At 37.4% G+C, this 24,349-nt stretch overlaps 4 protein-coding genes across 4 annotated transcripts; 2 read left to right on the top strand and 2 right to left on the bottom strand.

Moving 5' to 3' along the window:
* The first annotated feature begins 1,789 nt into the window (after positions 1 to 1,789).
* LOC128362802 (uncharacterized) lies at positions 1,790 to 8,570 on the top strand. The gene is made up of 7 exons (XM_053323654.1): positions 1,790 to 1,817; positions 3,955 to 4,320; positions 4,433 to 4,780; positions 7,113 to 7,229; positions 7,933 to 7,997; positions 8,117 to 8,125; positions 8,433 to 8,570. The coding sequence occupies exons 1-7, from the start codon at positions 1,790 to 1,792 to the stop codon at positions 8,568 to 8,570; spliced, it is 1,071 nt and encodes a 356-aa protein (XP_053179629.1).
* A 576-nt stretch (positions 8,571 to 9,146) lies between these two features.
* On the bottom strand, positions 9,147 to 11,008 carry LOC128362801 (uncharacterized). Its single transcript, XM_053323653.1, has 6 exons — positions 10,966 to 11,008; positions 10,475 to 10,801; positions 9,967 to 10,332; positions 9,733 to 9,855; positions 9,360 to 9,409; positions 9,147 to 9,281 (listed from the first exon to the last, which is right to left on the bottom strand). The coding sequence occupies exons 1-6, from the start codon at positions 11,006 to 11,008 to the stop codon at positions 9,147 to 9,149; spliced, it is 1,044 nt and encodes a 347-aa protein (XP_053179628.1).
* A 4,435-nt stretch (positions 11,009 to 15,443) lies between these two features.
* LOC128362800 (uncharacterized) lies at positions 15,444 to 20,959 on the top strand. The gene is made up of 6 exons (XM_053323652.1): positions 15,444 to 15,471; positions 17,371 to 17,761; positions 17,874 to 18,205; positions 19,463 to 19,597; positions 20,622 to 20,630; positions 20,952 to 20,959. Exons 1-6 carry the CDS (start codon positions 15,444 to 15,446, stop codon positions 20,957 to 20,959), a joined length of 903 nt encoding a protein of 300 aa, XP_053179627.1.
* Positions 20,817 to 23,883, bottom strand: LOC128363330 (T-cell surface glycoprotein CD8 beta chain-like). Its single transcript, XM_053324294.1, has 5 exons — positions 23,818 to 23,883; positions 22,288 to 23,148; positions 21,978 to 22,115; positions 21,739 to 21,788; positions 20,817 to 21,659 (listed from the first exon to the last, which is right to left on the bottom strand). The coding sequence occupies exons 2-5, from the start codon at positions 22,673 to 22,675 to the stop codon at positions 21,525 to 21,527; spliced, it is 711 nt and encodes a 236-aa protein (XP_053180269.1). The 5' UTR covers positions 22,676 to 23,148; positions 23,818 to 23,883; the 3' UTR covers positions 20,817 to 21,524.
* Positions 23,884 to 24,349: the final 466 nt, after the last annotated feature.

Genomic DNA, 24,349 nt, shown 5'->3' with positions numbered 1-24,349 from the left:
CGAGAGATGAATCCAAGACCTTCTTATTCTGAGGCAGCATGTTAATGAGAGATTATCCCAAAAGTGTTTTTTAAATAAAAACAGGAAGCTTTTCACTTGCAGTAAAACACTAAATATGCCACCTTTATGCTCAATGAACAATGGTGGTCAGATTCACAATTGCAAGACAGGACCACATGACACTATAATGCAGTCAAGTGCAACATCACAGGCTCTGGTATATATACAAAATACACACAAACACTGTGTTTCTTGTATTACTGAAGTTATTTTAATGTACTTTGTGACATGCTTTATATCTGTTTGTGCACAGTACTGCTAGAAACCGACACACAGGCACACACAAATAAAGCCACATTCACAGTTGGCCATCAGATGACGAGTGGAAAGTTACAGGTATCATTGTGGTTAAGCTTTCAATATAAGGTGTGAAGTCAAACAGGCTTTCCTTCCTCTCTGTTATAGACACAAGAAGCTGGGCTTTCACTACTGTTTCATCTCTTTTTAAAGAGTAGTCAAATACATTTAATTGTTGTATGATTATTATCAACATCACACCATCTTACTGTAATAGGGTGAAAAAGGGCTGGAGAAACACCTACAGAGTCACGCTATGTCATGACTTTTTTTTATTGCACTTCTCTGTGATTTGGTGCTTTTCATTGGTAACTGATGTTAGAGAGGGGAGTGCTGCTCATTCACTGGTCCCGCCCTTTTGGGTTTGAACCATGATCTTAAGTTTGCCTGATTATCTGCAAATAGGTTTGACAACTTTGCTAAAATATGTTCCAACAAGCTTCACTCGGCACAGTCATGGACTTACAAATGCATTGATTCATGGTGAATGAATCAATCCATTTACACAAAATTATTACAAAACAACTTGTTTGAAGACTATTTTCAGATTGTAGCTGTGACTGTAAGGACATATGGTTGCACCTTCAAATACACACTTTATAGACATTATTTGTTATTAAAATGAACATTTCAAACAATAATTTCAATTTCTTCAATAGAAATTAGCCTGCTGAAACCTCTTGCATCTTTCTCTCATGTTTTAAACTCAGTACACATCCTGTTGAAGCCCTCAGTCAGGTCTGTTCTGAGTCAACAGCCTCAGTGGTTGGTCAAAGGGGCGGAGAAATGGCCCACCACAGTTTTTCTCTGTCGGTGTAGCTGTTGCATGTGGCTTTGCTCGATTGTTCTCAACACAGACATGCAGCATGTATCTACAAAGTGTTGTGAGATGAGAAAGATGGAGGCGTTTATTAATTTGAGTAGCTGTCTCCTCACAGTTTTACATTGTTATTTTTAGTAAACATGTTATAAACGTACCTGTCAGTTCATCACATCTCTTGACTTTCTGTGTGGTTTTGGCCGCATTTCCTCTGGTTTTCCCCTGCAATTGTTGCTCAAACCCACAGGCTACCAACTACACTGTAGTTAATGTTATTTCAAATGTGTTTTTGCTTCCTCTTAAACCTGATTTGGACATCTAAATTCTACTAAAACTACTTGAAATTAATTTAGTGACTCATTAAGCTATTCATCGACCTTTGTGTAGATTACACAAACAAGACAACATAAACTCCAGGTTCAGGATGAGATTAGCCTAACTTAATACAAAGAGTGAAAGCAAAGAGCTCGTCTACACTGAAAGATGAAAAATGCACCTTCAACTCCAACAGTGTCTGTATTGTTTCCCATTAGCCATCAAGAGATTTACCAGTCCACATAAAAACATTATTGGGGTTTTATCTTTTATGTGAAGTCAGAAGGATTTTGTTGCATGTATCCATCAGGCCCAGTTCTTATTGGTAAGTAAATAGTTCCAATTATTAAACTAACGTCACATTAAGAGCTCTGCACATCCATGGTACACCCACACAGATGATTTCACTTATTCTGGCTGATTCTCAGATCTGTGTGGGCATCTACAGGCTGTTTGATTGATGTCTACATGACTCTATAGTTAGCTTTATTATCTCTTACGCCTTTGTCTTTGTAATTAGACCAAGTAATCCAGTGTCCTCATGTACATTACGTCATAGTTTTTACTTTGCTTGGGTGAACCTCAGCAGAAGCCTAATCAGCCAAAATAACTGAAAACCCCTGTGTGCATGTGAATAACTTTCCAAGCTACAGTTACATGTTCGCTATTTCTAGCTTCACTTGAGGCACACCTACATATTTGTGTTGCCTATTTCACACTATTCTACGCTCTGTGGTAATGTGGCTATAAAGACAGCATTGCTACAGGAAGATCACTGCTAGCTAACAAACATGGCTGCAAGCAATGCTTGGTAGTAAGTATTAAGTGAGAGTTTTGTCAAATATTTAATGAGGAAAGAGTAACAGTACGTCTCAAGGAAGCATGAAATGTGTTCTGATTAATAAGCAATGAAAATAAGATCCTTTATTTTTTTAGAACATGCAAAGGTCATCCTCGTGCCTGTCATGTGTATATTTATACTCAACTCAACTCAACTTTATTTATATAGCACTTTAAAACAACCACAGCTGAAACAAAGTGCTGTACATAAATAGATAAAACAACACAGGGACATAAACAACGAGAGGAAAGGAGCTGTATCTACGGTCTGTCCAAAACTATACGGGACTCCTCTGATACTGGGACTTACTACTGTGCTGTAATCACGTGTGGACAGATCCTGTTTAGTGAAGGAACTAAATACCTAGGTAGGTATTTACACTTTGATCTAAATCCTGAATAGATTTTGCATATGTATTAAACCCATTTAAAATATGTAAGATTGCAGAAAGTGTCAGACTCTGTATTTTATGTTGTGTTGTACACTTCCTGTTTTATTTTGAAAGTCTAGTCTTCCCCTGTGCTGTCAGTTTTACTTCCCCTCTTTGTTCTTTTTCCCGCCTTAGTTGATTATCTATTTGTTTCACCTGTGTCTTGCCTCCCATATAACCCTGCCCCACCATGTCTTCCTTGCCAGATTGTCTTTGTTACCCTGTGTACTTGCTTTCTCACGTTCTTCCTGTTTGTTTCTTTGTGTAAGACTGGTTTGTTTTTTGGCCTCAGATTTTCTGCCTGCTCCTTGCCTGTTTGTTTGCCTGATTCCTGCTAGCATTTTCGTGTATGACCACCTGCCTCCTCTTGGATTAAAGAACTTGCCTTACTGGACTTTGTACCTCTGCCTCGCTTCCCCTTCTTGCAACTGGGTCCAGAGCAGCATTGCAACAGGAAGATCACTGCTAGCTAACAAACATGGCTGCAAGCAATGAATGGTAGAAAGTATTAAGTGAGAGTTTTGTCAAATATTTAATGAGGAAAGAGTAACAGTACGTCTCAAGGAAGCATGAAATGTGTTCTGATTAATAAGTAATGAAAATAAGATTCTTTATTTTTTAGAAAATTACAAAGGTCATCCTCGTGCCTGTCGTTTGTATTTATAGGTGGAGATATACAAACTAGTACTAAAAGATTACTTTATAGTTCTATCTTTAAAAACATGCACATTTGTTAGATAAAAGCGTCTGTGTTTGTGCGAGATAAACACAAAAACTGTAATTATACAAAGATATTGAACTTAATTTAGTTCAAGTGGTCACAATAAAGAAAATGCTTTGAAAACAACACAAACACAACAATAATGTACATATACATCTCTTATCAAGAAAATAGATCACTGGTTTGTCTAAGGGGAAGTTCGTGTTCTGCATTTCAGCCAATCACAATGATTTCCACTATATAAACCTTGAACAACTTGTGACTACACCTTCCATCTGGTGGGAAGACATCAGTTGTGCAAGACAAGAGTGCTGTACCACAATGATCGAACAACTGACTGCTTTGATTCTTCTTACTGCAGTGTGTAAGTACAATTCTTATCAGATATAGGAAACCTTTTGCTTGTTCGAACATATGAGACATGACATGTAACAATTCACATTTTTCCTTGTTTTCGTGCTGTTGTCTAGTAAGTCTCTTTTATTCTTCTTCAGCTCTGATTCAAGCTGCAGAGGTTCCTCATCTGATCTCTTTGACTGTGGTTGAAGTTGGTGACAATGTTACTTTTCACTGTCCAGTCTCTGAGAATGACAAATTATTCCACTGGTATAAACAGCCTTTTGGACAAATGGGTCAAACAATTGCTGCTGTAATCTTTGGCAAGATAAAAGTCAGTGAACACTTTAATGATTCACGTTTTACAGTCGCAAAAAAGGATGCTCACTTTTCTGTCACCATCAGAAATGTAAGAAAAGAGGATGAAGCAACATACTTTTGTCTAAATGGACCAGTGTTTTCACAAACATTCATCTACGGCAGATTATTGACTGTAAATGGTAAGTATAATTTTTGCTCTATGTCAATGATCAATTACTTCTTTAAAATATTCAGATAATTTAGATTGTGAATTATTTTTGTTACGTCTCATCTTATTACTGAATCACACAGACAACAACCAGCAGAAATCAGTCTATGTGAAACAAAGTCCGGAGACGGCATCAGTCCAGCTGGGAGATGCATTGACTTTTCAGTGTTCACTGCTCTCCAAGAACAAAGCAGAAAACACAGATCAGTGTCCAGGTGAATGCAGTGTGTACTGGTTCAGAGCTGGATCAGGAGGATTTCATCCAGGTGTCATTTACATTCGCGGGAACAGGAGTGATGAAGGAGAGGAAAGGAGCTGTGTCTACAGTCTGTCCAAAACTATACAGGACTCCTCTGATACTGGGACTTACCACTGTGCTGTGGTCACATGTGGACAGATCCTGTTTGGTGAAGGAACTAAAGTCGACACAAGTATGTATTTACAATTTTATTTAAATCATGGGTGGATTTTGCATATGTATTAAACTCAGTTAAAATAGAAGTTTAAGATGGTAACTTGGTATTGATAAAACCATGATGACAATAGTTATCACCAAAATGTAAGGTTTATCCTTAGTTTTCATTGACACCTTAAGCATTTGACATACAGAAATGTTGAAAAGTGAATCAATTCTTTCATAATAAATACTTTATAAATACATTTTGGAGGTACATAAAAACATATGTGTCTCACTTCATCTGTGAGGTGTTTTTCACCCAAAATGTAACTAAACATTATAAATACTCTAGAAAACATACATGGAAAAAGTAAAGTTCTCAACAGTTAGGCTATGCCAACATAAATTTAACAGTTACTATAATTATGTTGGATTCGGAAAAACATGGGCTGTGACCATAATTATTACCTTTATTCACTACTCCCTATTTAACTGACACTAAATAGTTAACTCACTAATGAATAGCAAAATAAGATTGGAGACATTAACTAATTATTTTCATTTGTTGTCAACATCAGATTTAAATTACATAACCATAGTTTTCATATCTATAAAATGTGGAATATTTATTTGTGGGATTGTTTGCAGAAAGTAGCGTACACGTCATAGACTTGGTTAGCAGTTAACTGAAGATACTGTTCAAACAAGAGCATTTAGGAAATAAATGATGTCTTTGTAAACAAATCTGATAAAAGTTAAAATGTACATACACCATATTGGTGTATGTACATTTTAACCAAATGGTGGTCATTTTCTGCTGAGGGTGAGAAGTTGTCAATAAGTATTTGGGACCACAGTTAAAGTTTTCACAGGATGGTTAAGAACTCCTCCATCCTAACTGCTACTAATGCAATGCCACTGACACACTGTTAGCGCAGCCTGTTAGCTCTGCCAATGTTACGGTGAATAGACGTCCCAGTTTGTCAAGGATCGTCCCAGTTTGCCCAGTATCATTACGGTCTATAGCTGGGTTTCATGAGTCCTGACAAATATCTCTACAAAATGTCCTGATTTTTCAACATTCACTACCAAATTGTCCCAGTTTTCAGTACTTATACTGACGTTTATCGTATTATCCAACCCAGTACAAAAATGTCAGCAATGCACCACTGATTTAATACTGATCAGTCTTTATGTGTTTCAATAAATATAATGTATAATGTATAGAGCATCATAGGCTAAAAGCATAATATTTTATGACTATAAAATTATTTATAGGTCACGAAGAGATTTGTACCATGTTTTGTTTTTTTAAAAAAAAATCTGGCAGAGAATGGGTTACATTCAGCTATTTAGACGGCAGGCTGTGCTCGTGCACACTGACAAATACTTTGGTAGATTTTGGGAAACAAAACATATTTTTTAATGTTGAGCTGCTGTCCATGGTGCTGAAAGCTGCCCTTGGTGTGCTAAAGGCTAAAAATAAATAATCCCACATCCTGATGAAAACAGCTATGGTGCATGTGTAAATGTGTCATACACTGAAGGGTCCCAGTTTTGGGAGTTTGGAAATATGGTCACCTTCACCAATTTTGCTGTGAAAAATATATAAACAGCTTGCAAGCAAATGAAATTTGTACTTACAGAGCTGTGTGAAAGTTAATCATGGATCTTTCCGAAGATATTGAACAAAACCAGCTTCATCAGATGCATTAATGTGAACAGGCTGGAAATAAAGCTGCCAACATTAGTTAACCACATTCAATCAGAAGATGTCATAAAACTGATTTTAATCCTGCTGCTTTGATTGTTAAACTGTCACTTTCACTCTGATAGAAAGAGTTAGAGACAGCATTGTCTGCACACAACATGCTCCTCTGTTATCATTGATGCAGGTTGATCATGAAACCATAATGTTGGTTACTGTTTAACATTTGCACAAGTGAATGAATTGACTCACCATCAGAAAACGTTAGTAGTTTACTAGTTGATGTTAATGTTACTTACAAACTTCACATTTCATATCCTAACATGACAGTGTTTCCAGTGCAGGTGCCAAGTCTTTAATTTGGTTAAATAATGTGATGGTAAGCATGGTAGATGGTGTTCTTTGTTAAGATGGGTTCAGACTACAGCAATTTCATTAGGATTTGTTCCCTATGATGCAATTTAATGTCAAACTAGGGTAGGATTATACAATTCTTATAGACTGAGCCTGGCTTTAAGCAACAACTACAACGTACCAATTTTGCCTGTTGCCAAAATGTAATCACTTTAGTTTTTCAAATGTGTTTGTAGTAGTAAATGTTGACTCGCGACAGTCCACTATTTAATAATGTGTCTTCGGATTTTTTTTATCATTCCAGGATCAAAGTTGGATCCAGTTCTTCTTGTACTTGGAGCACTGTTGGCCTGTTGTGTGACTGTGATTACCGTCCTCATGTTCTACATTAATGGGAGGAGAGTTTGTGAGAATTGCAAAGGTAAATTCACCATATTTTACTTTTGGTTTCATTCCGCTTAATGTAATGTTACTTCACTTGGATGTTGGACCTTCACTGTGCAGAATGATGTACAAGATGTGAAGATATTACTCTCAAACTTTGTTTTCTTATTCATCTGCTGAAGAGGGAAATTTTTTTGTTGTCAACAAATCTCTTGTGCACAGCCAAACCAAGCATGTATTATTCCTACTACTGTGAATCCAGTCTGATGTATCTTATTCAGAAAAGGCAGCTAATTAGAGCTGTCTTTTTTTCAATGTCGGTTAATATCACAAGTTTCAGAATAAGAATAGAAGAAGAGAAGAAGAAAAAAGAATGAAATAAGTCATTGGGCACATTTTTCCCCCTTAAGTAGCAGTAACTTCCACTGGCTGATGAATGTTCTTTCATGATATGAATAATGTCCTTTCTGTATATAGAATATTTAATTTCAGATGTTATATGAAATTACAAACTATAGTTTCCGGTGAGAAAAGGACCTCACCTCTGATTCCTCTGGTAGACTTGGTCTGAGGCAGGTAAAAGACTGAAGTGAACTGCAGGGACAAGTGTGCAACTAAGGCCAAGAACTGATCACAGTGAACAGACTTGCTTCATTTATTTCTATCTTTTAGTGAGAGACAAAGCTCATTAAAACAACAGCATTAAACACACTGAAGGTTTCTCTTTTATCTTTTAACAGGAGAAACAGGAACTTCTCATAGTTTTCGATGTGACAAGTCAACAGTGGATCAATCAAACAACCTGGTAATTATGCTCATTAATATACAGCGATGTGTTGCCCTGTTTGCACTGACTAGCTGTAGTGATCTTGATGTAGGTGTGTGATGAACATTTTTCCAACTTTTCCCCATTTCCTTTGTCAGATCCAGAAGGTACAAAGTAAAATAAAATAAACTCACTGTTAAGTAACTTAATGGTGTCACTTTAGGGTAAACATGTATGAATACACAAGAAATCACTGACAATTATATTCTAATTACAGTGAAAATAGAAATTACACAAAACAATGATACGTTTGTTTTTTTAAATCTGCTGCTTTAATGAAGATTAATAATCAAGTACAATTTTCACATTTAGGCTAATGACACTCATTAAAATAAGCTACCAAAGAAAGTCACTTCATTGTTCAGGTAATGTTACAGTTCTAATCTCTAAATATACAAATATATATTTTTGCAGGATGGTGAAGCAGAGGCAGTGAACTATGCAGCGCTGGATTTCTCCACAAGAAAAGTGAAGAGGGGAAATAAAAAGAGGAGAGAGTACAAACAGGACTGTGTGTACTCTGATGTTAGATCAGATTACCACAGCCAGTAAAACCCTCTCTATAGGAAGAGCCGGACCTTTACTCTGCTCCCCAACTCTCTGCAGAGGTCCGTAGCTTGTTTTACAGTGTATAGTATATTATGTGCACAGACAGCAATAGATAGATAGATGATAGATATATACTTTATTGTCCTCGAAGGGAAATTTGTCTTGGACTCCAAGTGCGACAAGCTGCTGCCATAGTTAAAAAGAAAAGTAAATAGGAGGAAGTTTTGCATCAGTCTACTCAAAATTCTTTGCAAAATATAAATTTCATGATGCATATATGTTATGTTCAACAAAAGCAAAATATGTATAGAAACATTGATGTATTTTACTATAATACCTTGAAATTACATGAATAATAGATGTGGGTAAAGGGGGGTCATTCAAACCCTGAAAAAATGCCGATCAGATGAAGCAGGTGAACAGGAAATCATGACTCATTTTTTCAGATTAATCTTTTAAAAAGACGATTTAGGTTTCATACAAGCTTTTTTGATCAAAAAATCCACAAAAATGAAAAGAATGTTTTAAACTGTCCCAAAATGTTTTATCATTCAATGTGATTTCTTCCATCGTGATGATTTATTTCTGTTTTTTAAGTAAGTAGAAGACATTTGTGTAGACACAATTGTCCTCCGCTGCCTTTGCGTTCCTTTTCCCTGCTTTGTCAGTTGTTTGCTTGGTTGGTGCAGAATAAACCAACAAGTCCTCATATATCTGAGGAAATAAATCATTAATGTCAATATAAGAAGGAGAAAACAGACAAAATGTGCATCTTCTCTTTAAATGTCTTACCTGTTGACCATCACTGGTTGTTTCAATATATGTTTGCAGAGCAGCAGCAGCTTTAATATAAAAATAATAATTAGAATTAAAAACAGACAATAAACAATGATTTCAGTGGTTTTACTAAACCAGTAATGAATGGTCCAGTAATCTGACTGAAGCACAATTCTAATATAATTCTAATTATGTTTAATTTTTTGCCAAATACTTAAATAATAATATGACAACAATATGACTATGATGATGATGATGATATGATTTTACCTTATAATCCACTCTGTAAAGATTTTTCCAAACTTGTACATAAAAAGCATATTAAATGGATATGTCATACATCAGAACATGTTTTCAATGTAAAAATGTAGTTAGTTATAACACTTACCTTTACATTGTTCACATACTTTAAGACTCTGGTTGCAGATGAAGACGATATTTGCAACAACAGAAACGGTCAAGCAGATTGTTAATATCACTATTCCAATAAATAGTGAATGTGTTGTTTGCACTAGAAAACAAGACAAGAAAGACTTGTCAATGTTTCTCAAAGATACTTATCAGTCATCATTTTATCAACATCATTTGAGTATTATTTTCATTATTGAACACCAAATCATACCAAGTTCCAGTTTAGTTCCATTTCCAAATAATATCTTTCCACATGTGGCCACAGCACAGTAATAAGTCCCAGCATCAGAGGAGCTGATGTTTTTAGAGAAGTGATAGTCACAGCTCTTTGGAGACAAATTCATGTCAGATTTCTTTCTGCATTCATCAGGGCTACTTCCATCAGTGTAGATGAAGTCTGGGTGAGATCCATCTAATCCGGTTCTGAACCAGTAAACACTGTGTCCTCCTGAACACGTCTTGTTCCCAGAGTCAGAGAGGACTGAACACTGGAGAGTCACAGAGTCTCCTGGATGGACTGGATCAGATACTGTTGGCCGCTGAACAACAGTATAGTTTGATGTCCTTTCACTGTTTCCTGTGTAATGTAAAACTATGTTAAAAATGTAAGACCTTCACACACATTTTGAAAACTGGTATTTAAGTATATATACAGTTTTTGCTGTGAAATTGTGAAATTTAGTGACACTTGCAAGCTAAGTTAAAATAGATCACATTACCTTTTACTGACAAATATGTACCGCTCCATTCAGTGTCAGTCCACTCCGTGACTCCACAGTAGTACATTCCCTCATCTTCTTGGATTGTCCTCAAAATGGTCAGGTTAATAAAATTCTTACCTCTATGTACGTCCAATCTTGAGGAAGAAAAATCTGGTCCATACTTAGGTGTTGCAGTTTTAATCAGTTTCACAATTAATTTCAGAGTATCACCAGCACTCTGCTTGTACCAGTAGAGTTCTTTACTGCTGTGCTCATCATCAGAGAAAGCACATGTGAAGTTTGCAGCTTCACCAAGTTGAACTGTGATCACTGGAATCAGCGCATCTGAATTCAATGAAAAATATAGAACACATGACATTGTAAATAACAATTATTGTATGATGTAGAAAATGCATTATGAAGAAAGATGACATATCAACCTCCAAACATGCTGTTGACATAAAAGTTCTTAAATGTACACAGAATACACAGAATTAGATGGTACTTACATCCTTGATGAAGAACAAGCAGTGTTACCCACAACACGATCATCTTGACTTTGTCTCTTGTTAGAAACCTTGTTGGTTTTTCAGTGAATAAAGGAGGGGATGTGACGTGGCCACGGTCTGTATGTCACACTGAGAAAAGTTTGTGATTGGTTATCAAAGAATCTAGACTCAAAGTGCACTTCCTGTCACATTGGTCTTATCCTGGTTTTTGTGAAGCATATTTCACCTCTTATTGTTCCCCATTCATCTAGTCACTTTCATGATAAACTAATAACTGTTTGTTTTGAATTATCAAATTGAACTCTTCAATTACTGTGCTCGTTTAATTTTTTTTTTAACAAACTGTGAAAAAGTGAATAATCAGTGTCTGAAAAAATTCAATGATACTTATTACAAATCAGAAAATATCTATGATACCATGAACAAGTGTCAGGCCAATCCAGTGGTGGAGCTAGGGGGAAGGGTCTGGGGATTCAGCTTGGATGTTTATTAGAGAATGTTTTCTCAAAAGCCCTGAATCTATTTTTTTTTTTTAAAAATCAGTCACTTCTTCGAACAGTGACTTCAACCAGCTGCTCACTAAATCTTAGGGCACAGTCACACAAGGTGATCCGTATCATTTCTGAGCATGTTTGACCTCTAAAATCCAGTCCAACCTTGGCTCACCTAGTTCGACAGCAGGCAGCTTTTATCAGGGACATCCGGCTCAAGTTGCCACAGCAGCCTTCTCTAGTCAAGGCTCCTGGCACTGAGGGCTGTCAGCACTCTGCTTCAGCCGGGACATCCGCCACTGGGATATCGACTGCACTGGTCCCTGGAGTGACACCGGGATGTCATTGCCCCCAGGCACCACTCCCGCAACTTCAGCAGACAGAACCATGCAAGCCAATTTTGGGGGTACCCTGGTGGATGATCGTTTTCCGCCAAATGGCCAACTGAGACCACCCCCTTTCACACGGTTAACGTAACCTGCATTTCTTTCTATCGTCAATCCATTCATTTCATTATCAATCGAAGCTTGTGAAGCACAGTTTCAGGAGCAGGAACACACCCCAATTGCACCCCTTCCGGCTCCTATATAAACAAACCTAACCCCCTTCCCCCTCTTTTGCTCTAGTATTCAATCCCCCCATAAAAGAGACATAAAAAATGACCTCAAGTCAAATTAAGGATTCCCTGAATGAGATAAATATGTTAATGTTCTTTGTGTCCTGTTTTGCACACACACACACACACACACACACACACACACACACACACACACACACACACACACACACACACGCACAGTAACAAAGGGTGTATGGAAAGTTTAGCATTGTAGTGGTTGGGCTTTAAAAAATAAGGTGTGAATTCAAATGTGGCTGTTCTTCCTGCCTCAGTCTCAGTCTGAAGTCTCAGAAAGTTGCACAGCTGTTCATAAAGGGAGGTGCAAGGACATTTACAGGAGTAGACAGAGGTGTTTGCTAACTTGATAGTTGCTGAGAGAAGTTGGATTTGTGTGAGACCAGTAATCATCATTCTTTTGAATGGGATCACAGTCAGGGTGTTGACACAAGTGATCAACAGTTTAACCAGTCTCAAATATGGCTCCCATTCACTTGAATGAAAATGGAATGGAACGAAATGAAATCTCTCTCTCTCTCTCTCTCTCTCTCTCTCTCTCTCTCTCTCTCTCTCTCTCTCTCTCTCTCTCTCTCTCTCTCTCTCTCTCTCGTACAGACAAACAAAATTGGACAATTGAAATCTGACCTGTGATAGCTTACCAAAGTTATTACAATTCACACTTTGAGGAGCATGAATACATGTACCGAATCCAAACTGTAAAAAGAAAAAAATCTGTTCAAAAGCCTGGTGGTGTCTCTGATGAAAAGCTGGGATCAGACACTCATTAGCACACATCGTGTGGGAACCTTCTTGTACCAAATTTCACGGCAATGTATTTAACATTTCAATTAGGACCAAAGTGGTGGACTGACTGACCGAATGTTGGATCCTGTAGAGCAACAACATAGTGCAGCTAGACTAGATGAACGGCTCATGAACATATTAATTACCATTGACACATTTAGTGTTAATGTTCAAATCAGTAACATACTGTGTATTTCAAGGATAATTCCAATTCATTGGAGTTCATTTAGTTAAAGGCCTCTCAATCTGACGGTACTTCTGTCTAGACCTACAGTCACCTCTGTTTGCTTCCGACACTATTTTCTCCCTCTGCATCTTATTGACCTGTAACTCCTGTCACACGCCATCATATTCCTAACAAGCTGTCAAATCTCAGTACAACTCAATAACACAAAGTTATAACCTATTGCCTGAAGTTACAGGTGACACTACAGTCAGTGTTGAGAAATTCTGCAGTCCCAAGATTATGTTTAATGGTGAAGATTTTACTTCCTGAACAGCACACTACTTCCTGCATTGAAACTGAACATTAACATTGTATGTTAATCTAAGTATACTGCAGACATGTCTACATTATACTTAACACTTCCATTTCCATGTGCAATATATGCATTTTATAAGAGATGATAATTTTATGAGAATATTGTCATTTAATTAGCACTAAAACATAAAACAGTGATCATTGTGCATCACTGCAGTATTTTAGTGAAAGTCAGATGGCTCAACAAACAGAAGATAACACTTACAATAAACTTTTCACAAGCTGCAACAATGTCTGTAGCAAAATGCATTCAGCCATTTGCCACAGTGACAAATATAGAGCAGCCATCTTATGATTATTGTGGGAGCCAGCCAATCCAGATGTTCCACAACATCAATGATGACCCGCCCACTGTGTCTGTCAGTCACATCAGCAGGAAGAGCTGATGACTGTAGTCAGGGGGCTGGTGAAAGGAGGAGAGCAGACCATAACTGTATCACAGTGTGATCAAAGAAACTAATTCAGCTGCAGGCAGTTTACAATTTCTGACTCAACTAACCTGCATGCTTTTATCTGAGGGAGGAGACAAAAATCACAAATAAAATAACCAAACCATAACCAACCATGAACAGTGGTGGGCACATTCACAATAACGAGACAGAACCACCTGACACTATAATGTAGTCAAGTGCAACTCCACAGGCTTCCACTTTGCTTCCTTCACCTATTTGTACGTAGGTGTAATGAATGAATGAAGCTGAACAGATTGATAATGTAAAGGCTCATAACTGCAGCAAAACCTCTCTGATGATGCATTTCTGTTTGTGGTTGATTCTAACAGTCTTGTTCTTCCTCCTGCAAGTATGAAAATGACCATACTGTACATTTAAACCAGCTGTTCCCTGACATGATGCTGTGTCCAAGAAGGTGGACAGGAACAGTAGCAACTGTAAAATGTCATTTTAAAAAGTCCTGCAGTAAATACTTTCATGTACTTTATGTCCTGCTTTGTACTTTCTGCTTTTTCATTTCCTCATAGTACTGCTGGCAAATGACACGCAACAGAACACAGGCCAACAAGTGACAAGTGGAAAGTTAGGCCTCATTGTGGTTGTGCTTTCAGCGTAAGGTGTTGTTTTCATTGGTAGTTGCTGCAAGAGAGGGGAATGCTACTTGCTTACTGTTCCCACCCAGTTCAGTTTGAACCATTATCTTAAGTTTGCCTGATTATTATTTGTTTTCGTGTGATTGCACCATCAAAAACACAATTTATAAGCATTTTTCTTTCATAAAATGAGCATTTCAAACAATAATTTCATTTTAAAATGTATCCTGCTGAAACCTCTTGCAGCTTTTCTCTCCTGTTTTCAACTCCTGTTGAAGCCCTCAGTCATGTCTATTCTGAGTCAACAGCCTCAGTGGTTGGTCAAAGGGGCGGAGAAATGGCCCACCACAGCTTTTCTCTGTCAGTGTAGCTGTTGCATGTGGCTTTGCTCGATTGTTCTCAAGACAGACATGCAGCATGTATCTACAAACTGCTGTAGGATGAGAAATATAGAGGTGTTTATTAATTTGAGTAGCTGTCTCCTCACAGTTTTATACTGCTTATTTTTAGTAAACATGTTCTAAACTTACCCCTTACTTACTTACTTACTTACTTTCATATCTCTTGACTTTCTGTGTTGTTTTGGCCGTATTTCCTCTGGCTTTCCACTGCAACTGTCCTTCAAACCTGCGGGCTATCAACTACACTGTAGTTAATGTTATTTCAAATGTCTTGTTTCCCCATATTAAATCTGGTTTGGACATCCCACTTCTACCAATATAGGTTTGAAATTAAATTGCTGATATGCTCATTGCGGTATTCATAGATTACACAAACAGAACAACAGAAACTGCAGGTTCAGGATGAGATTAGCCTAATTTAGTGCAGAAACTGAAAGCAAAACAGCTTGAAAAAAAATAGAAAATGCACCTTCACCCAAATGTCTGTGTTATTTCCCATTAGCTGTCAAGCTATATATCAGTGCATCTAAAACATCATTGGGGTTTTATCTTTTATGTGAGCATGGCATGTTTTTGTTGCATGCATCCATCAGGCCCAGTTGTTGTGGGTCAGTAAATAGTTCCACTTATTAAACTAACTTCCCATTAAGAGCCATGCACGCCCATGGTACACCCATACAGGAGATTTCACTTTCTCTAGCTGATTCACAGATCTGTGTGGGTGTCTGTGATGCCCTTATTAGGTCATCTGTTGTGTATGTGTGTGTGTGAGGGGGGGGGGGGTCTTGAATTGATTGAGTTAGAAAAAAAATCAGTGCATGGAGAGAATGAATTTGAAGCTGGAAGAATCTAAGATACAGCTGATTAGAGAGGGCAAGCTTTCTTCACACTGTCACATATGTTATTAAGCAGAAGCCCTCCACTGAATTTAAGGCCGCTGAATTAGCAGACGAGTAGTCATGTGTGTTAAGCCAAAAGATTCTCAGTCACTGGGTCAGGTGGATAACTTGAGTCATTTACCCACATCCCAGAAAGCTGAGCTATAACATTTCATTTGAGGTGTATGTTTTGTTTGGGAGAAGCCCATTTATGGTGTACACTGGCACTTACTTTCCTCTGCTCACTCAGTTATGTAAACAGGACCTTGGTCTTCTTTGTGTTGTGTACTTTTTTTGTTGTTTGGGGACTCATGTTTGACGTCATGTTTATGTCTAATTTTTCTCTCCCTTGCAGGTGAATGAGCTGTGGCTTATTGCAGTTACTCAGGGCAACTTGGCCCAGTGCCCTGTGGCTCATTTGAGACTATTTTTTAGACGTCAGCCGTGATGTGTCCCCGTTTTATTGCGGCCACTTGAGCCGGGTCATAACAGTGTCTACAGGGTGTTTGATTGACATCTACATGACTCTATGTTTAGCTTTGTTGTATCTGTCACACTTTTACCACTGTAATTAGTTCAAGTAATCTGATGATCTCATGTATACCCCGGCATAGTCTTAAATTTGCCAGGATGAATCTGAGCAGATGCCTAATCATCCGGAATAAATGAAAACACCTGTGTGTGTGTGTGCGTGTGCGTGTGCGTGTGCGTGTGTGTGTGTGTGTGTGTGTGTGTGTTTTTTGTTTGAAGTTATCCTATACTGTATATTGGTGCTGATAGTTTCACTACCTATTCTATACTCTGTGGTGGTAATGTGGCTAGATACACATTGCTACAGAAAGAAGGGTTAGGGTTAGGGTTAGGCTGCTAGCTAGCAAACATGGCTGTAAGCAATGCAGGTTTTAAAGTGTTTAATAGATGTTTTTTCAATGTTTTTTGACGGAAGAGTTACAGTACATGTCAAGGAAGAACACAATGTGCTCTGGTAAGAAAAAATGAAAACATAATTCTTTGTTTAAAAGAAAATTACACAAGTCATACATGTGCCTGTGTTGTGTGTATATTTATAAGTTGAGATATACAAACATAGTGGTAAAAACTTTGCTTCATAGCTCCATCTTAATATATACACACTTTTGTTATATAAAGGGTTTTGTGTTTGTGCTAATCTAAGACAAACACAAAAATTGGGATTATACAAATAAATTGAACTTATTTATAGTTCAGGTTGTTAGAATAAAGAAAATGCTTTGAAAACAACACAAATACAACAATTATGTACATGTACATGTACATCTCTTATCAATAGAAAAAAATCAATGGTTTGTCTAAGGGAAAGTTTATGTTCCGCATTTCAGCCAATCACCGTGATTTCCACTTTACAAACCTTGAACAACTTGTGACTAAACCTTCCATCTGGTGGAAAGACATCAGTTGTGCAAGACACGAGAGCTGCACCACAATGATCGTACGACTGACTGCTTTGATTCTTCTTACTGCAGTGTGTAGGTACAATTCTTATTATGTACAAGAAACCTTTTTCTAGTGTGAATAGACTGTGATAGTAATTCATATGAGACAAGGACATGTAAAATGTACGTTTTTCCTTGTTTTCGTGCTGTTGTCAAGTAAGTCTCTTTTGTTCTTCTTCAGCTCTGATTCAAGCTGCAGAGGTTCCTCATCTGATCTCTTTGACTCTGGTTGAATTTGGTGACAATGTTACTTTTCACTGTACAGTCTCTGAGAATGACAAATTATTTCACTGGTATAAACAGCCTTTTGGACAAATGCCCCAAACAGTCGCTTCTGGACTCAACGGAAAAATAACAGTCAGTGAAGAATTTAAAGAGCCACGTTTCAACATCACAAAAGAGGGTGCTCACTTTTCTCTCACCATCAGAAATGTAAGCAAAGTGGATGAAGCAGTATATTTCTGTCTAAAGGGAACAGCGTTTTCACAGGATTTCATCAATGGCACATTCTTGGCTGTGAACGGTAAAAATAATTTTCTGTTATTTCAGTGATCATTTACATTTTTAAGTCATTCACATAGGTTGTATTGTGAATTCTTTTTGCTGGGTTTTTTAATCTTATTTTACTGAATCACACAGACAACAATCAGCAGAAATCAGTCTACAGTATGTGAAACAAAGTCCGGAGACAGCATCAGTCCAGCTGGGAGACGCATTGACTTTTCAGTGTGCACTGCTCTCCAAGAACAAAGCAGAAAACACAGATCAGTGTCCAGGTGAACGCAGTGTGTACTGGTTCAGAGCTGGATCAGGAGGGTTTCATCCAGGTGTCGTTTACATTCACGGGAACAGGAGTGATGAACAAGAGGAAAGGAGCTGTGTCTACAGTTTGTCCAAAACTATACAGGACTCCTCTGATACTGGGACTTATTACTGTGCTGTGATCACATGTGGACAAATCCTGTTTGGAGAAGGGACAAAGGTGGACATAAGTATGTATTTACAGTTTTATTTAAATGATGCATTTTTATTTTTTTTATTTGTTGTTTTCACCTTAGTTTAAAATGATAACGTTTTGTATTATTAACTACTCTATTTACAACTAAATAGTTTATTCAATAATGAACAGAAAAATAAGATAAGAGACTCAAATAAAGTTCAATGTAAAGCTCAATGTAAATGTAGTGCACTATATAATAAGCAGACAGTGATTTTGGATGCAGGCATTAGCTCCAGCTGGATGGTGAAGTGGCTAACTTGGTTAGCAGCAAACTGAAGTCACTGCTCCAACAAGAGCATTTAGGAGGTAAAAGATGTCTAGAGGTCTGGATGTAACTACACCATATTCAAATAGTGGCCATTTTACACTGATGTCACGTCCAGTGTGGGAAGCTGTTAAAAAAGACCAGATGTCCCAGGTGGACATTAGTGCGTCATCCCATACATCACCACTAAAACTGCAGTAACTTTTTCAATTGTAAATCAGTTGATTTATGTTATTATAATGTAATGTACTATCATTTGGTGAAAGAAAAAATGATATTCATATAATATAATATAGTTCATGCATGTATTCTTAAAAGTGGCTTTCTTTAAAGGCTGTTTCTCAATTTTTGTTATTAATTCATTTTAATCTTTGTAAACTCAGCATAGTGTTGTGAGGCTGTAAGTTATTTTTAGATTAGGTTTTATGACTAAACAATTATTTAAAGGTCACACAGATATGTGTACCTTGTTTTGTTTAAGAAAAAAAAAAGCTGGCAGGCAGAGAATGTGCCACGTCCAGCTATTAACTGGCAGCCTGTACTTGTACACACTGACAACTACCTTGGTAGTTTGCTGAGGTAATGTCCATGCTGAGACACTGTCCATGGTGCTGAAAGGTGCACACAGTTGGTGTGCTAAAGGTTTAAATAATCCCCATACTGATGAAAACAGCTTTGGTGCATGCGTGAACATGTCATACACTTAATGGTCCAAGTTGGTCACCTTAGCCAATGTTGCTAAAAAAAATACATAAAACAATTCACAAGTTAATTAAATCTATATTTAGAGAGCTTAGTAAAAGTTAATCTCTTGAAATGGAACAAAACCAGCTGCATCAGATGCATTATCATAGACAGGCTGGAAATAAAGCTTGATGTGGCAGTAATTGTTGCTATCAGCAACTGAATATTATGAAATTTAATGTACCAATTTTGTCTGTTGCTAAAACTTACTTACTGTAGTTTTTAAAAATGTGTTTGTAGTGGTAAAGGTGATTCCAGGATCAAAGTTGGATCCAGTTCTTCTTGTACTTGGAGCACTGTTGGCCTGCTGTGTGACTGTCATTGCCGTCCTCATGTTCTACATTAATGGGAGGAGAGTTTGTGAGAATTGCAAAGGTAAGTTCACCATATTTTACTTTAGTGTCAGTCAGTCCCTCTCCACTCAATGGAATGTCACTTCACTTGGATGTTGGACCTTCACTGTGCAGAATGATGTACTGGATGTGCACATTTGACCATCAAACTTTGTTTTTATCGTCACCTACTTCTTGTACCAATGTTAAATCTGAGTTGAAAGGATTAGGCCGTTTTTTTGGGTTATTTTCTGTATTTTCCTTATTGTCAACAAATCTCACATGCGGAGCCAAAACAACTATAAGTTGATCCTTCTTGTGATTCCAAAGTCTAAAATATCCTCCTGTGCCACAGTTACCCACAAACCATTAAAATCATATTGATATGTCTTACACAGCACACTCACAGAGGTTAGATGATTTTTCAATATTGGTGATAATAACAATTTTAAAAAGTGTCAAGAATAAAATAAGACATAGGGCACATTTTGTAGTAATGAAATATTGTAAACCTGTAAAGGTTTAAGTTCGCTATACTATAGTTTATTTCTTTTTAAATTATATTAATTCTCCTCAGTAGCAGTAATTTCCACTGGTTGATGAATGTTCTTTCATCGTGTGAATAATGATTGTGTCCTTTTTCTATATTCAACATTTAATTCAGATACAAACAATAGTTTCTCATTAGCAAAGCACTTCACTTCTGACTGCTCAGTCCTCTGGTAGACTTGGTCTGAAGTGAACTGCAGTGTGCAACTAAGACCAAGATCTGATCAGTTTGAACAAACACTTGCTTTGTTTATATCTGTCTTTTAATGAGACATAAAGGTCACTGATACAACAGAATTAAACACACTGAAGGTTTTGCTTTTGTTAATAGGAGCAACAGGAGCTTCTCCTAATGTTGGATGTGACAAGTCAACAGTGGATCAATCAAACAACCTGGTAATTATGCTTCTAGTTCATATACAGCGATGTGTTGCCGTGTTTGCACTGTCTAGCTGTAGTGATCTTGATGTAGGTGTGTGATGAATGTTTTTCCAACTTTTTCCCATCTCCTTTGTCAGATCCAGAAGGTAAATTAAAATAAAATAACTTTTAAGTAACATAATGTTTATTACTTTATGGTAAATGTGGGTGAAATCAAGATGTATGAATACAGAATAGATAACTGAGAAATATAATGACATTAGAAATGACATAAAACAATGTTATGTTTATTTTTTATTGCAGTTCTGTTCAATAATATAACACATCTGCTGCTTTCATGGTAGAAAGATGAATAATCAAGTACACATTTCACATTTAGGCTAATGACACTGATTAAATAAGTTCATTACGTTACAGTCCTGATCTCTAAACTATTTAAAAACATGCAAATATATTCTTTTTTGCAGGATGGTGAAACAGACGCAGCGCTGGATTTTTCCACAAGAAAAATTAGAGACTTTTTTTTAATGACAGAGTACACTGAGTGTGTGTACTTTGTTGTTAGGTCAGATTACCACAGCCAGTAAAACCCCTCTCTATAGGCTGAGCAGGACCTTCACACTGCTCCCCAACTCTCTACAGAGGTCTGTAGCTTTGCTTGTTTTACAGTGTACAGTATATTATGTGCACAGACAGCGATAGGAGGAAGTTTTGCATCAGTCTTCTCACAATTCTTTGCAAAATATAAATTTCATGATGCATATTTGTTCATATAAAACAAAAGCAGAACATGTATACAAATATTCATGTCTCTCAGTAAACACCTTGTCATGTCATTGATAATAGATGTGGGTAAAGGGGGATCATTCAAACCTTCAAAATGCAGATCAGATAAGGTGAATAGGAAATCGTCTTTATGACTCAATTAAGATTAATCTTCACAAGCTTCTTTGAGGAATGTAATGAAAAAAAAGATACACAAAAATTAAACAAAATGTAAAAAGCTGTGATAGACTGTCCCAAATTATTAATTATCAAATTCATTTCTGTTTTTTATGTAAGTAGAAGACATTTGTGTAGACACAATTGTCCTCCGCTGCCTTTGCGTTCCTTTTCCCTGCTTTGTCAGTTGTTTGCTTGGTTGGTGCAGAATAAACCAACAAGTCCTCATATCTCTGAGGAAATAAATCATTAATGTCAATATAAGAAGGAGAAAACAGACAAAATGGGCTTATGACATTGTAAATGTCTTACCTGATGACCATCACTGGTTGTTTCAGAACATGTTTGCAGAGCAGCGGCAGCTTTATTATAGAAATATTAATTATAAAAAAGAAAAGAATGATGAATAATTATCACATTTATGGTTAAACATTAGCAGTGATGAATAGTCCAGTATTCTGACTTATACACAATTGTAATAAAAATCCAAACATGTTATGGCTTTTGCCAAATACTTTTTGATAGACTGATGTCTGAGTGATTTCTCTTACCATTACAACAATCACATGACTTATTCTTGATGGTCAGAATGAGGAAGGCTGTAACAACCAGACTTATGGCCAACACAACACACAGCAGAACGATAACTGTATGGGTCTTCTGTAAATCACACCTGCTGACAACTGAATCTTTGTGAAAATAAGGAAATGATGCAATATCAAGAAATAGTAATTCACAATTTCAGTAATATGAGTTGATTTTACATGAAAACATTTTACATGGTAAGTCTAAATGGATTTTATTTAACGCCTAATAAAAAAAACACACACAAATATGATAATTTCACCAAAAATTATTTACCTTCAATTTCCAGTTTTGTTCCATTCCCAAATAAAATCTCTCCACATGTGGCCACAGCACAGTAATAAGTCCCAGCATCAGAGGAGCTGATGTTTTTAGAGAAGCTGTAGACACATTTCTGTGGAGAACGAGCCTCAGGACTATTTTCACATTCATCAGCTCTGTTTCCATGAGCATAAATAAAACTGGGATGAGATTCATTTGATCCAGCTCTGAACCAGTATACTCTGGGTTCTTCTAGACAGGTTTTACTCTCTGAGTCAGAGAGGACTGAACACTGGAGAGTCACAGAGTCTCCTGGACGGACTGGATCAGATTGAAAGTCTTGAATGATGGCTGTGATGTCAGGTTCTGGTCCTGGAGAATTGAAAATACAAATGATGAACATATTTTACAGTTACGCACATTCATATATATACAAAAAAACTTTGCTATAAACTCTGGAAATATAGAAACCTGCTGTTATAAATGGTGTTGAATGTAAACAGATAAACTGATGATAACATTTGATTGCGGACTTTTATTTACCTTCAATCCTCAGAAATATTCCTTTCAATAATGTCATGTTTAGTTGGTCTACATTTATACAGTAATAAAGCCCAGTATCACTAAGCTCAGCTTTTTTAATATGAAGGACAAATGTCCCAGGCTGTTGTTTAGTTATAATGTGAGGAGTATTATTAACACCATCGTAATCAAAGGAAAATGTTCCTCCCAAGAATTCAGGCAAGTTTCCAGCAACAAGTCTGATCCAGAACAAGGTGGTTGATTTGTACTTATTTGTCGGGCGGGCACAAGTCAGAGTCACATCCTGTCCAACACCAACAGTGCCTGTCACAAAGATCTGATCGTCTGCACATCCTGAAAAGAAAAGATTGAATTAAACACAGAGCAAACTGCTAAACTGCTGACAGAAACTGAAAATATGTATCTGGAGTAAAGCTGACTTTTTATACTTTTTATACTTACGCACAACTCTGAACATGAGCAGAATATAAATTCTAAACAACATTTTCTTGTTAATGCATGCATTCATGCAACATATCGGAAGATGATCCGATTTAATAATCATATGAACTGGGAGGGACAATTTCAGAACAATCTGATTGGCTGCTGCTAAATTGGCGGTACAGTGTACTACCACAGCGGAAATAATATTAACCATCTTTCCATACTAAACCGCAAGAAAAGCTTATTCAGCATAGTTTCAGGAGCAGCACCACACCACAACTTCCCCGCCTCCGACATTTTTTTTTATAAATACCACCCAGACCTCTCTCCCCTTCCGCTCTTATTCTGCGGTTCATATGCGGGCAGTCTCAGTCAAACTTTTCATGATCACTTCAGAAATAAGACAAATAAATCGGACTTCCTGTCTAATTGCAAAATTGCATTCAGAATAACTCCAAAAGTATTGCAACAGTGATGTTCCACGTAATGTCAAACCCAAACGTTTTCAGTCTACAGCAAAACTAAAGGAATTGGCCTCACTGTTCCAATACTTTTGGAGGAAACTATAAGTGAACTCACCATGAATCACGAACCGCAGATCAACCTGTCCGGTTCGGATGAAGATTTGTGTGAAACCGGTCCTCCTCTCGTCACACAGCTGCGCTCAGCGGTGCACATAGGTACCGGCCTCCTGAGCACCTTAACTCACAGTCCCGGTAGACCAGGCTCCCTCTCCCATAGTAACGGGGGCCGAACCCGGGGATGCAACACGTAAGGACGCGGGAGCAGCGGCCTCAACTATCCCCTCCTCGGCTGCCTCTCCAGTCCAGTAATCCACCGCGCTGAGCTCACGGAGAGCCCGCCTCTCCATCCGGCTGTCTTTACATCCACAGACGGACCCCGACAGCACCGTCTGCCTCCAACTATTCCCGTGCAGCAATGCCTTCCCTTCAACTTCAGTGGCATTAAATTACACTGTTTCATTATTAACTCAGCAGCAACAACAGTCGCTGAGCCTCAGGCAATTTTCAATTCAATCGCGCCTGAATTAGCAAGCGACATTACAGAAGGGGGCGGGCAGGTATGATTGTCCAGAAGCCTCAAGTTTACT

The sequence above is a fragment of the Scomber japonicus genome, chromosome 8 (genome assembly GCF_027409825.1).
Source record: "Scomber japonicus isolate fScoJap1 chromosome 8, fScoJap1.pri, whole genome shotgun sequence".
Classification (NCBI taxonomy): Eukaryota; Metazoa; Chordata; class Actinopteri; order Scombriformes; family Scombridae; genus Scomber; species Scomber japonicus.
The sequence above is the reverse complement of the archived record's forward strand: the minus strand, read 5'-3'. Positions and strand labels throughout refer to the sequence as shown.